General features: G+C 41.7%; 1 protein-coding gene across 7 annotated transcripts in view; it reads left to right on the top strand.

The window, feature by feature from the left end:
* Positions 1 to 8,351: 8,351 nt before the first annotated feature.
* The window catches only part of LOC310792073 (NACHT, LRR and PYD domains-containing protein 3-like), a 56,984-nt gene continuing 50,322 nt past the window's right edge, over positions 8,352 to 15,013 (top strand). For 2 of the 7 annotated variants that reach the window (XM_083653777.1, XM_083653773.1), the window contains exons 1-9: positions 8,352 to 8,441; positions 8,547 to 8,669; positions 8,775 to 8,894; positions 10,225 to 10,344; positions 10,659 to 10,781; positions 11,116 to 11,238; positions 11,343 to 11,462; positions 14,084 to 14,206; positions 14,590 to 14,712. In XM_083653777.1, the coding sequence (XP_083509903.1) occupies positions 8,371 to 8,441; positions 8,547 to 8,669; positions 8,775 to 8,894; positions 10,225 to 10,344; positions 10,659 to 10,781; positions 11,116 to 11,238; positions 11,343 to 11,462; positions 14,084 to 14,206; positions 14,590 to 14,712 (1,046 nt within the window). In that variant the 5' untranslated portion in view covers positions 8,352 to 8,370. Of the gene's footprint in view, positions 8,442 to 8,546; positions 8,670 to 8,774; positions 8,895 to 10,104; positions 10,120 to 10,224; positions 10,345 to 10,658; positions 10,782 to 11,115; positions 11,239 to 11,342; positions 11,463 to 14,083; positions 14,207 to 14,589; positions 14,713 to 15,013 lie in introns of those variants that run through there. The other 5 variants (XM_083653774.1, XM_083653776.1, XM_083653775.1 and 2 more) reach the window with 5 other exon arrangements.

The raw sequence follows: 15,013 nt of genomic DNA, 5'->3' as shown, positions 1-15,013 counted from the left end.
TGCATGTGCATGCATATGCTATGCAAATGTCTGTGCTTGTCATGAGTTGTGTGTGTGTGTGTGTGTGTGTGTGTGTGTGTGTGTGTGCATATGTGCACATTTGTGTACATGTGCATTTGTGTACAATATGTGTGTGATGTGTGTATAACAGTACTTGAGAATTAGTGTGTGTACACTCTGTGTGTGTGTGTGTGTGTGTGTGTGTGTGTGTGTGTACACCTTTGGTTGCAAAGTGTGCAGGCATGCACGAAAATTTATGTGTTTGTAGCCTATTCGTGTGTGTGTGTGTGTGTGTGTGTGTGTGTGTGTGTGTGTGTGTGTGTGTGTGTGATTTTGCTTTTGTGTGAGCTACAATAAAAAAAAACTGTTTTTTTTTTTTTTGAAATCAAAGGTTGACTGGACAAAGGTTAAAGACCCCCTAAAGTCATCTTTCAAGATGTGTATACAATACTCTACTATGAATAGTAATTTGTGTCTGATGGTTTCTCCACACATTTTTTTTTAATTATCTTGTTAAAATCCTTAAAATGACTTCCCTCCTTCTCCCTCATTTAAAAATCCAAAGCAACCAATCAGGGTTATCTAGAACATAACTAGCCAATCACAGCAGACAACACAGGCTTTCAACACATTCTCACTCATGACAAAGTGACAACAAGGGTTCCCTGACCGATCTGCAGTATATGACGAGTTGGGAGTGAGAATGTGTTGGAGCTTTAACTGCTGAATACTGGACAGTGATTGGCTCCAAGATCCGTGATGTCACGAATCATGCTTGCTGGAAACAACCTTTTCAGTGAGCTCAGAGAAACTTTCCACTTTCAGCAGACGATTGTGAAAACAGCTTCTAGTGTCAAACTCTGCACAGACATCATTCTGCACAGTGAAGCTCAGACAACTGAAGGAACAAGAAGAATAACTGATTTTTGATTTTAGGGGGTCTTACACTAACACAGACCACACCATGGTTTGAACGAAAGATAATTTATTGCAAGTGGGTGTTTGGGTGCGAGAACGTGAATGGGGTCGAGGTGCGGCAGCGTCTCTTCAGGAGGGTGCTACGGCAGTGACAGGAACCCAGGGGTTGAGACTCAGAGTGGGGGTAGCGTCTTTGGGTGAAGCTCGGTTCTAGAGCGCAGCTCAGCTTCACGGGATGGAGTCCCGGCTCCATCAGCCCCCCGTGGTTCCTGTGAGCAGGGGATAGAGATGCAGGATTATGCAGCCCTGACTAGCATGTCTTTAGCTGTTTGTGGGAGGAAAGCGGAGTACCCGGAGAAAACCCACGCAGGCACGGGGAGAACATGCAAACTCCGCGCGTGCTGCCCGTAATTAGCATGTATTTTTCTGTTTGTGGAGGAAACCGGAGTACCCAGAGAAAACCTACGCAGGCACGGGGAGAACATGCAGACTCCACCCGTGCTGCCCGTAACAGAGGAAGAAACTTGGGGTTGGGGGGGGAGGGTCGTGACGACTGAGGCAAACAGGGGGAAGAGAGAATGTGGTCGTGTTTATATATGCTACGAGTGATTGAGTTGATAGAACACAGGTGTCTGCATCAGTGAAGTGATTGGAGCACAGGTGAATAGATTAGCGAGGCGCCGGTGATTACATGGTGTGGTCTTTGTGTTCCTGAACCTCAGTTAGCACACTAACTCCATTTAAGAACAGGTATGGAGAGAGAGAGAGATGTTTGTTTTTCTGTTTTGTTTCGATACGATCGTTATATCTGATACAGGCTGTGAACAGCTTTTATTATGTGACAAAGTGACATTAGTTGGGTTTCCATCCAAAGGTATCGCAAATCTTAATTGAATTTTCAGAAAGTCGGCAAAAGAAAATGCGAAATGTGCATTTCCATCCGCTGCTATTATGCAAATCATAGAGCAGTCAATCACCTCGTGTTTGAGGCGTGATCAGCTGCTAGACCCGATACGGTCTTGGCAACAACCAAACTCTATTAAACACATCTAACGTTTAAAGATGAACCCAACGGAGCCCAAGTGGCGCGTGGGTCGGAGTCACATTTCAGACTGAAAAACAAAACTTGTCTGAGATGACAGGTTGAAAGGCGGGCCATAGTAGCATGTCGATGATTTGATTTGACAATTTTGGGGACTGGTTTTGGCTTTGGCCAATCCTTGCATGTTCCGCCGCCAAATCGAGTGGGATTCAGCGTGTCGCAGGGGCGTAGGCAGAAATTCAATTATGGGTGGGCCTGGATAAAATTGGGTGGGCCTGGATAAAATTGGGGCAATTGCATGACGAAATTTTGCGCCGGAAGCGCGCAAAACTCCTAGATGTCATGAAGTCATCATGCATTAGACTCTGGAGATGATGTGCCCTGCGTTTTTAAGCTACAAAACCATTAGCTAGCAAGGCAGCAGCAAGTTTGCCTCTAGAAAACATCCAATTAAGATTTTTTTTTTTTTTGGGGTGGGCCAGTGCAAGAAGTGGGTGGGCCTGTGCCTACCCAGGCCCACCTGTAGAAACGCCCCTGGCGTGTTGTGGTGCTACGCGAGTGGGATCTGCAGAGTAGCAGGCAGCCAGCTACTTCTCTGTGGAGCAGCTGCGGACAATCCGATGCATGAGTGCTGCCCGCCCGCCTGGAATCTCAGAGGGGCAACCCCTTACATTAATGTTATCCTGGAATGCGAGTTTAGCATGTCTTTGCATTGTTAGACATTACTGTTTGCTTGATCCTGTCCCTAGGATCAAATCAAATCAAATCATGGGAAGGCCGCATTTACCCACTATGCTTCTGCTAGCTGGAACAAATTGCCTGAAGACCTCAGATCTGCCCCAACTTTACTTACTTTTAAAAATCGACTAAAGACTTTTATGTTTACCGTCGCTTTTAACTGCTGACAGCTGTTTCTCAATCACTATTATACAATTGGTTTTAAAACATAGATGATTGTAATTACTGCTAAAAGCTGCAGGTCAGGGGGATGGTTCCGTAATACGGATATACTCACGAGAGGGTGAGGTGATGCATCACCTTAATCACATTAATATCCCATGTCTCTTCGATTTAAACACCATAGCGGGCAGTCTAAAAATTGTGCTGCTTATTTACCATTATTTACCTTACAAGTGTATAGTAGCCCTATTGTCTAGGCTACGCTAACATGTCATGTTTTGCAGTGATCAAGGCAAACTGTGCGGTTTTTGAATCAAGAGACAAAATAATATTGCTTAATCTGTTTCCACTGCACTTATCGCATTTTCCTTTTATCCATACACCCGACTTTTCCACCTCCACCAAGCGTGAACACTTTTTTACGATATTTGGAGGTTTTTTATTTAATTTTACAGCGTTTCCACACAGTTTGTTTTATGCGCAAATTGAAATTTCGCATCATTGGGGCAATAACCTGAAACCAAACCTTGTTGACTGAACAATAGAGATCATGACAGGCTCATGACTCCATTCAATTGAAAATGAATTAATTGATATGCCCCAACCCAGTTCACTCTGTTATGACCGGCTCGTAGGCCACAACAAAAGAGGGAGATGTACTCAGAACTTTAAACAATAATCTGAATTTATTACCAAACCCAAGAAAAAGTAACGAATAAACTACAAAAAGTACAATGGAGTGTGGTAGTCAGTATCAGTGGTGTCTGAAGTGTATGGTGGGTGCAGTGGGAAATGTGTGGTGTGTGTTGTCAGTGTAAAACAAAAGACAAAAAGGTGAGAGCAGCGTGGTCTCAGGAGGCAAGCATGGCTCTGGCTGTAGCTCTGCATGTCTGTCAGGGCAGGTAGGCCTAAGTAGAAGACCTGGCAGCAGTGATCAGGTGCTGCCCATCTCCAATCAGGCTAAACAGCCCAGCTCCCAGCTCAGCAGCAAGCAACCTGCAATGCAAAGCTGAACAGTATGCAGGCCAAAGTAAATGACGATAGGCCCTATGGCTGTCAAAACTCCCATGGATTTCTGCATCCCCTAATCTAAAGTGTAAACCATTCATCACATATAAATGTGTTACATACAAGGCGGTAGCTCTGTCAAAATTGAAGCCAATGCGGAAGTACACTTAAACCTGCATTCTTTCGAATGGCCTGCAGGGAGCGACCAGTTGGGCTGTGGACTTCTGTTTTTTGATGCCTCACATATGGCATTTTGGCCATTGCCATCTTGTTTCCCACAGAGCCTGCTATTGGTCCGTCATCGGTGAGCTGTGTGATCAGTGGACAAGTGACCTGTCAATCACGCCCCAAAACATATTCTGCAACTACAACATAGTCTGAAAGTAGCGATTGAGACCATAAACACATTAGGAAAGTGTTTACTGAGGCCATACTTGAGGCTTCAAAACAGAAGTCCACAAACCAATGGGTCGCACCCTGCAGGCAAAGAGGACACTTCTGCATTGGCTTCAATTTTGATAAAGAGCTACCTCTTTGTATGTAACACATTTACAGTATGACATAAATGGGTTACACTTTATATTAAGGGATGCAGAAAGCCTTGTAAAGTAATTGTAAAAAAAACAGGTGAGGAACACTTCATTTAGGTTTATAGATGACTTACAACACATTTGTATATGTTAACATAACATGTATTAATCATCTACAAATGTATATTAATGTTTTGTAAATGGTTAGGTCATCATTAACTAAAGGCTTATAAATGACTTACGATGAACATTATTATAGTTTTACCATATATATATATATATATATATATATATATATATATATATATATATATATATATATATATCATTTCCCCCATATAATATGTCCAACAATTGATATATTTTCACTGTGAAGGCAAAATCAAAATACCTGAACCCCCCCCCCCCCCCCCCCATGTAAATTAAGCATATGGGGGCCCTGTGAATTGGGGTGTAAATAGCCACACATGCTATCTACACCTGGCACCTGGGTACAAATAGTCACATGGGATTTTACACACGGGTGTAAATAGTCACATTGTCTATTTACACCCGGGTGCAAATAGCATCTGCCTTTTTTCCCCTTTTTCAAACTAGCAGGGTGACAGTGGGTGAGTCAACGTGCACACAGTTGTTTTTGTGTGGAGTGAGGGCACCCTCTGCTGGATTGTACTTGCTTGTGTGGAAGTTGAATGGCTTCTCTCTCTCTGTCTCTGCGCCTCCCTTCTAACTCCCTCCCTCTCTCTCTCTCCCTCCCTCTCTCTCTGCTCCTCCCCCTTCCTCTCTCTCTGTCTCTGCCCCTCCCCTCTCTCCCTCCCTCTCTCTCTGCTCCTCCCCCTTCCTCTCTCTCTGTCTCTGCCCCTCCCCTCTCTCCCTCCCTCTCTCTCTGCCACTCCCGCTTCCTCTCTCTCTCAGAAGAGTTTCACAGCATCGGTGTGACGCAGATCATTTCCAGCATGAAAAGGTATTGTTTTATTCTACAGTAACATTGTATTCTGTCTTATTGTACAGTAATGATGTACTCTGTTATTGTACGGTAACATTGTATGATATTTTATTATTGTACAATAATAGTACATTGTGTATTATTGTAGGCTTAGGTGAGGGTGACTAGACTGGTCTGAGGCCTATAGTTTACACGACAACGCTCCCTGCATGAAACAGCAAACTTCTGTTGGCTTTGGGCCTTCTGTTTACATAATGGAGTTATTGGGGTCTGAAAATGCAAGAAAAAGTGAAAGCAGGTTCCAGAGTGCAATTCTGTGATAATGTTCCTCATATTATTGTAGGCTATAATTAATAACAAACACTTTGGTGTCTGACTGTAAGACAGTGCTACAGATGCAGCCTGTGTTTGGTTGTAAACAGCTGTTTGTGACAGTGTGTGAACAGGGCAGTGTTTGGTGTTAACAGTAAGTGAACATGTCAATAGCTGAAAAGCTTTGAAGCTTACCTTTAATCAGGACAAGCAGGCTGCTTTTTACTTCACTGAAGAAGACCATCTAAAATGTCATCATATAAAAGCTACGCGTAGGCTACTTCCTGTTAGTGCTACTTCCTGTTTCCCCTCCTCCCACAGACATGAGACAACTTTGATAGTTATGCTGTTTCTTCAGGTCAAGACATCTATTTACCAACACAACAGTTTATCTGTTGATCTTTACGTCTTGTTTTAGATTTTAGATTCATTCACTATAATTTATGTTAGGGCCTCTGTATATATATTCTTATAGTTTCCTAACTTGCATAAAACGACAAACTGTTGTGGCGTTCTTGCCTTTGATTTGGCATTTATACACACTGTTATAATGATTCACATGCAGACGGTAGACTGGAACCACACATGTCATCACCAACCAACTCCAAGCAGTGTCAAGTCAGTCAGTATAAAATGGAAACTTTCGGTTACAACCTTCACAATAATGGCAATTAAATAAAGTAATAACCTCAATGATGCACGTGTAAAGTTTTTTGTGTGTGTGATCCAAAAGATACAGAACAGAGATAAACTGGAAGAATATCTGCTGCCTACTGGATATATTTCCTCAATACCATGTCTCCTAATGGTTTGAATGAGGAATTTGACATTAAACCTTTTTTGTAATTTGTCCTATTCTATGATTGTTATTTCTATAAAGTCTTATTCTATTTTTGTACCCTATCATTTTTCTACTGTGTATGTTATTGATGTGTATATGTTAGGCCTATATAACTTCACTGATTGTTCCTTTAAATGGCATGTACAGGTAGGCTCCTTTCACGGCATTAGTCACCTGCCATTGGCTAAGTGCTATAGCCGACTTCATTGACTGACACAGCTGATGTCAATGCGTTGTCATCAGTCTTATTTTCTATATATATTTTCTGCTGCTTTTCTAGTCATTTGCCTGATGAAGACCCACTGCGTGGGTTGAAACGTTGTTGTAGTCATCATTTAAGCAATATTATAAGAGAGGGTGTACTTTACCGTGGGTATTGGCACGACAGAGGCTTTAGTCGAGGTCCGTACGCGTCACTGAAGTGCCAATAACCACGGTAAAGTATATCCTTGAGTGTAATATTGCGATTATACAACAGTTACCAACAAAATACAAGCTATAAACAAAAGGTGTTCATATTTTGGGGCCATTTGTCTCAAAATAACGTTTTTGCCGAATGTGTTAGTCCGAGACAATAAATAGTCCCAGTTGAGTCAGCCAGCTGATCACATTAATTAACTATAACAAACAGCTGTGCAGAAACCAGCATCTAGCTTACAGCGTTGATGCAAAATGGATTGTTTTGTTGTTAATTGTAATTTATTTGATGGACTTACTGTTGACGAATGGTTGGAAGAAGAGATAAACAAACAAGCTGCTGGTTTCATCTGGCAGCGTCAGGTTAGGACGGTAACGTATCAGACTGAAAATAATATTGCCTGTCTGAGATGAAAGAGGGTTGAGAGGCGGGCCATAGCGTTTTGATTTGACAGTTCTGGGCACCGGGGTTGGCGTTGGCCAATCCTGGTGTGTTCCACCCCTAAATCGAGTGTGTTCTGGCGCTAAGCAAGTGGGTTCCAGGACAACCAGGCTCTCTGAGGCACGCCCCCAACTATGTTAACGTGGAGCAGTGCGGTAAATACAATATTCCTGGAATGCGAGTTTAAAGAACCAGTTACATGTCCTCTGCATTCTACATCAATGATGAAGACATTACTGTTTGTTTTATTTTGTGTGTGTTACATACTTATTGGCCAAGTTATTAGTTAGTTTATGGGCTAGAAATTCTGTGGGGTTACAGGCAATATAGGCAGAATTTTGGACGCTGCTGTTCTCTGCTGAACAGACCGGCCGGTGGAGTGATATTTTAGTGATGAGGCCATTCTCATTTGAGAACGGCTAGGTGTGCTGTTATGCTCATTTGAGAACGGTCCTTGACCAATCAGATTGCTTGGTCGGAACTACATGTTGTATAATAAATATTTGGAGCTGCTGCAGGATATTGACTTTTTCAAGCCTTATGTATATCTGTATCCAGCACCTGGCCTCAAAACAGGTTGGATGTGCACACTTACTCTTTATTCAACTACAGTGAGAATCAAAACAGTGTGTGCATAATCCCCATCCAGCAACACCTGAGTGAAGGTTCCTATATACCTACAGTATATATTAGTGACACCATGGTAACACATTTGGAGGCCTTATTAAGTGACTTTGAGTACCTAGAAAAGCACTATATAAGTTGAATGTATTATTATTATTATTATTATCACACTTACACAGTTACTCTGGAAATGGCTCCTACAGACTGCTTCAAATTGTTATTTATAGAATAGAATAGAATAGAATAACCTTCTGACAGATCTGATCCTCACACTATCACATGCAATGCCGTCTGTCTTGACTAGAACTAATGATGGTCTAAAACATTTGTGTTTCCAGAGGTCAGTACCACAGGCAGAGAGCAGAGTCTCCAGTACCCAGCTGTCTGTCTATGACGAGTGACCACTCTAAAGGTGGGCTACCTCCAGACTTCAGTAATGAACCTGGACCTTCAGACACAAAGTAAGACAACTGTTTATACTGTCAGCCTACCTGATAAAACCTGAGTCATAATGATGAAGGAACTTTACTAGAACTAATGATGGTATAACACATTTGTGTTTCCAGAGGTCAGTACCACAGGCAGAGAGCAGAGTCTCCAGTACCCAGCTGTCTGTCTATGAAGAGTGACCACTCTAAAGGTGGTCTACCTCCAGACTTCAGTAATGAACCTGGACCTTCAGACACAAAGTAGGAGGACTGTTTATACTGTCAGCCTACCTGATAAAACCTGAGTCATAATGATGAAGGAACTTTACTAGAACTAATGATGGTATAAAACATTTGTGTTTCCAGAGGTCAGTACCACAGGCAGAGAGCAGAGTCTCCAGTACCCAGCTGTCTGTCTATGAAGAGTGACCGCTCTAAAGATCATCCTCCATCCTTCAGTAATGGACCTGGACCTTCAGACACAAAGTAAGAGGACGGTTATACTGGAAGCCTACCTGATGGAATATGATTCAATGAGATGTATTAATGAAATCAAGCTAGATATCAAAGAAAGTCACTGGAAAGAGAAAAATAACTGCTCACTGCTCTATAAAACAACCAAATGGATGTTTATTTGGATTATGTAAGCCAGAAACACATGATTATTTCATTCACAACTATCTACTTGCCTAATTCCAAGAATCTGTGTGTGTGTGTATGTGTGTGTGTGTGTGTGTGTGTGTGTGAGTGCGTGCGCGCCATGTTTTTTTCAGAAATAGTGTCTAATAAGTGGGAACGAATAAATGTCCACAATTTACTCAGATCTAGGCAATCCACACAAAAAGGTTTTACTTTAGAGCAGCGATTTTCAAAGTGTGGGGTGCGCCTCCCTCTCAGATGTCTGTATTCCAGCTGTTTGACCAGGCAAAAATATTTTCCCCCACTTTAATCTTTATTGTACACAAGTTTGTAAACAGAGTGCATGTGGAGGAGCCTAATGCTCCCACCCACCCCTCCCCCACTGTCTGACAGACAGCGGGGTGGGTTTCACTTTCCCAAGTAAGTAGGCTAACGTTATTGGATGTGAGATTTGTTTACCATAATGATTACATTCGGTCATCATAATGGATTATTGGAACATGACAAGGAGTCATCCCCTCTTCCTCACCACATCTTGCCTGTCATCTCACGCGATGCAAGTTGCTTGTTTACAAGTTAACAGCTTTGTCGGTGTTACGTAGTTAACGTTTAGCCTTAGGATAAAGAAATGCAAATTGACAGACCCAGCTGATAACCGCCGTAACGTGATCGGAGCACCCCCTACTGCCTGGGTTGAAACGTTGTTGACCCACTGCCTGGGTTGAAACATTGTTGTAGTCATCATTAAGTATTTGGAGCTGCTCCAGTGTGCAGATATTCACTTTTTCAACCCTTATGTATATGTGCACACATCACATGCACTATAAGTGGACTCCACTGTAATAATAACAAAAAAAAAGCTGGCAGCAGCATAACACATATTTGCCCGGTTCATTTTTTCTAGGTTTATTTTTGTCACGTCCCCCCACCCCCCTGTAGGAAATGGTTCCTAAAGACTGCTTCAAATGGTTCTTTATAGAATAGAATAACCTTCTGACAGATCCGATCGTCACACTATCACATGCAATGTCGTCTGTCTTGACAAGAACTAACCTGGACCTTCAGACACAAAGTAAGACAACTGTTTATACTGGAAGCCTACCTGATAAAACCTGAGTCATAATGATGAAGGAACTTTACTAGAACTAATGATGGTCTAAAACATTTGTATTTCCAGAGGTCAGTACTACAGGCAGAGAGCAGAGTCTCCAGTACCCAGCTGTCTGTCTATGAAGAGTGACCGCTCTAAAGATCATCCTCCATCCTTCAGTAATGGACCTGGACCTTCAGACACAAAGTAAGAGGACGGTTATACTGGAAGCCTACCTGATGGAATATGATTAAATGAGATTGTATTTATGAAATCAAGCTAGTAGTAAATAAATCAAAGAAAGTCATGAAATAGAAAAATAACTGCTCACTACTCTACAAAACAACCAAAATGGATGTTTATTTGGATTATGCTAGCAAGAAACAAACAATTATTTCATTCACATCGTTCTATTTTGCAAGAATGTGTGTGTGTGTGTGTGTGTGTGTGTGTGTGTGTGTGTGTGTGTGTGTGTGTGTGTGGAAATAATCATGATATGTATAAAACATTTGTGTTTCCAGAGGTCAGAACCACAGACAGAGAGCAGAGTCTCCAGTACCCAGCTGTCTGTCTATGAAGAGTGATCACTCTAAAGGGGGTCTACCTCCAGACTTCAGTAATGAACCTGGACCTTCAGACACAAGGTAACAGGACTGGTTATACTGGAAGCCCACCTGATGGAATATGATTCAATCAGATTGTATTTATGAAATCAAGCTAGTAGTAAAGATATCAAGGGAAGTCACTGGAAAGAGAAAAATAACTGCTGACTGCTCTACAAAACAAGCAAAATGGATGTTTATTTGGATTATGCTAGCAAAAAACAATCAATTATTTAATTCACATCGTTCTTCTAACTGCAAGAATGTGTGTGTGTGTGTGTGTGTGTGTGTGTGTGTGTGTGTGTGTGTGTGTGTGTGTGTGTGCGTGGGTGTGTGTGTGGAAATAATCATATGTATCAAACATCTGTGTTTCCAGAGGTCAGTACCACAATCAGAGAGCAGAGTCTCCAGTACCCAGCTGTGTGTCTATGAAGAGTGACTGGTCTAAAGGTGGTCTACCTCCAGACTTCAGTAATGAACCTGGACCTTCAGACACAAAGTAAGACAACTGTTTATACGGAAGCCTACCTGATAAAACCTGAGTCATAATGATGAAGGAACTTTACTAGAACTAATGATGGTCTAAAACATTTGTGTTTCCAGAGGTCAGTACCACAGGCAGAGAGCAGAGTCTCCAGTACCCAGCTGTCTGTCTATGAAGAGTGACCGCTCTAAAGATCATCCTCCATCCTTCAGTAATGGACCTGGACCTTCAGACACAAAGTAAGAGGACGGTTATACTGGAAGCCTACCTGATGGAATATGATTAAATGAGATTGTATTTATGAAATCAAGCTAGTAGTAAATATATCAAAGAAAGTCATGAAATAGAAAAATAACTGCTCACTACTCTACAAAACAACCAAAATGGATGTTTATTTGGATTATGCTAGCAAGAAACAAACAATTATTGGTAACCCGTTATTTTACAGGTACCCCAGTTACATATGAACTATTTGTAATTACACATGAACACCACATGTAATTACACAGTAATTACCAATAGTTATAAATGACGTTCATATGTAGTTACATTGTAACAGACCTGTAAAATGGAGTGAGTCTGTTCAACTGTAGTTCATATGTAGTTACATTGTAACAGACCTGTACAATGGAGTGAGTCTGTTCAACTGTAGTTCATTATGTAATTACATGGAACGGGACCTGTAAAGTGGAGTCAATCTATTCAACTGTAGTTCATATGTAGTTACATGGTACCGTACCTGTAAAGTGGAGTGAGTCTATTCAACTGTAGGTCATATGTAGTTACATGGTACCGGACCTGTAAAGTGGAGTGAGTCTATTCAACTGTAGTTCATATGTAGTTACATGGTACCGGACCTGTAAAGTGGAGTGAGTCTATTCAACTGTAGGTCATATGTAGTTACATGGTACCGGACCTGTAAAGTGGAGTTAGTATATTCAACTGTAGTTCATATGTAGTTACATGGTACCGGATCTGTAAAGTGGAGTGAGTCTATTTAACTGTAGTTCATATGTAGTTATATGGTACCGGACCTGTAAAGAAGCTCCGGGCTGGGACAGAGATTGCTAAAACCCAGTGGTGGATTCGAACCACTGAACTTCTGATTGCAAAGCAAGCGGCTTTAACCACTCAGCCACGAGGGCTTTCTGAATTTCCTGGTGGAGTTTGAGAGGATAACTGTATGTCAGTCAGATGTAGTTGTCACTTCATAGCTTTGTTATTATAAACAGAGACTTGGGGAAAATATTGATTGTTATAATATTGAAAATATTTATTTTTAGTTGTAGATATGATTTTGTCCAGAATTCCCATACAAAAATTAAAATAAAAGTATTGTAGGTATAGAGGTAACAGTGAATCTATAATCAAAATAGCCATTCTTCTACATTCTATTTGTTAGCTTATTGTAAATGAGTCATTTTCCCCATCAATTTCCCAATTTCTCAATTAGTTGGGGATCCAGTGGAAGCCCCTGTGGTCACCAGACCCCTGGATCATCTCTCCCCAAAGTCTACCCCCTCCCCCCAAGTCTATAAATCCCCCCGATGTGAAGCATAAGGGGGAACTCCCCCCAATTTGCTAAATAAATTGTATGCACTGTGCTCTAGAAACATTTATTTATATATATATATATATTTTTTTATTTAAAATACATTCTAATCATTTTCTGAATTGAGGTGGAAATAGTCACATGAGCCATTTACAGCTTGTGTGTGTGTGTGTGTGTGTGTGTGTGTGTGTGGGGGGGGGGGGTCTGGCACAGTCACACTGCAGAAATGCCGTGCACTGCGCACCGCAGATATCTGTAGCACCAAGACCACAACCACCGCTACTGCAGTCAATAACAGGAAACGGACATGAGGGCACTGCCATCTTTTCTTTCCCTTCAGACTTTGAAAGTTATGGTTATAGTTTGTGTGTGTGTGTGTGTGTGTGTGTGTGTGTGTGTGTGTGTGTGTGTGTGTGTGACCTCAGTCTCTCGTCTGACACTTTTCGTAAGACACCTGTCTGGCACAGTCACACTGCAGAAATGCATTCATATTAATCAATATTGCCTGTCTTTCAAGCTACAACTAACAAAGTATCAAAAAAAAATTCCAAGCCTCTGTTTATAATAACAAAGCTAAGTGGCAACTACATCTGACCGACATACAGTTATCCTCCCAAACTTCACTGAGAAAGTTGGAAAGCCCTCGTGGCTGAGTGGTTAAAGCCACTTGCTTTGCAATCTGAAGTTCAGTGGTTCGAATCCACCACTGGGTTTTAGCAATCTCTGTCCCAGCCCGGAGCTTCTTTACAGGTCCGGTACCATGTAACTACATATGAACTACAGTTAAATAGACTCACTCCACTTTACAGGTCCGTTACCATGTAACTACATATGAACTACAGTTGAATAGACTCACTCCACTTTACAGGTCTGGTACCATGTAACAACATATGAACTACAGTTGAATAGACTCACTCCACTTTACAGGTCCATTACCATGTAACTACATATGAACTACAGTTGAACAGACTCACTCCATTTTACAAGGTCTGTTACAATGTAAGTACATATGAACTACAGTTGAATAGACTCACTCCATTTTACAGGTCTGTTACAATGTAACTACATATGAACTTCATTTATAACTATTGGTAATTACTGTGTAATTACATTTGGTGTTCATGTGTAATTACAAATAATTAATATGTAACTAGGGTACCTGTAAAATAAAGGGTTACCCAATTATTTCATTCACATCGTTCTGAATTGCAAGAATGTGTGTGTGTGTGTGTGTGTGTGTGTGTGTGTGTGTGTGTGTGTGTGTGTGTGGAAATAATCATGATATGTATAAAACATTTGTGTTTCCAGAGGTCAGAACCACAGACAGAGAGCAGAGTCTCCAGTACCCAGCTGTCTGTCTATGAAGAGTGATCACTCTAAAGGGGGTCTACCTCCAGACTTCAGTAATGAACCTGGACCTTCAGACACAAGGTAACAGGACTGGTTATACTGGAAGCCTACCTGATGGAATATGATTCAATCAGATTGTATTTATGAAATCAAGCTAGTACCGTAGTAAAGATATCAAGGGAAGTCACTGGAAAGAGAAAAATAACTGCTGACTGCTCTACAAAACAAGCAAAATGGATGTTTATTTGGATTATGCTAGCAAAAAACAATCAATTATTTAATTCACATCGTTCTTCTAAGTGCAAGAATGTGTGTGTGTGTGTGTGTGTGTGTGTGTGTGTGTGTGTATGTGTGTGTGTGTGTGTGCGTGTGTGCGTGTGTGTGTGTGTGTGTGTGTGTGTGTGTGTGTGCGTGGGTGTGTGTGTGTGGAAATAATCATATGTATCAAACATCTGTGTTTCCAGAGGTCAGTACCACAATCAGAGAGCAGAGTCTCCAGTACCCAGCTGTCTGTCTATGAAGAGTGACTGGTCTAAAGGTGGTCTACCTCCAGACTTCAGTAATGAACCTGGACCTTCAGACAGAAGGTAAGAGGACTTGTTATACTGGAAGCCAGTTGGCCCCAAACTGGGGTGGGGGGGCGGGGGTGGGTGGGGGCAGAGGGCAGAGGGCAGAGGGCAGAGGGCAGAGCAATGATGGGGGATGAGACACATACCTGCTAACACTCCAGATCTTTAACCCTTTCTCCTGTGCTCCCGATTGGTAACTTCTCCTGTGTTACTGTCTTTCAGAGGCTGTAGCAGCCTGAGTTGTAAAGCTAGAGTGAAGTTTCTGCTATCATATGAAACCAGAAGACCTAAAGCATCCATTGGTACCAACCATGTCATG

Source organism: Poromitra crassiceps, assembly GCF_964638095.1.
Source record: "Poromitra crassiceps genome assembly, chromosome: 17".
Classification (NCBI taxonomy): Eukaryota; Metazoa; Chordata; class Actinopteri; order Beryciformes; family Melamphaidae; genus Poromitra; species Poromitra crassiceps.
Note: the sequence above shows the minus strand (reverse complement) of the source record. Positions and strands in the feature narration are given on the sequence as shown.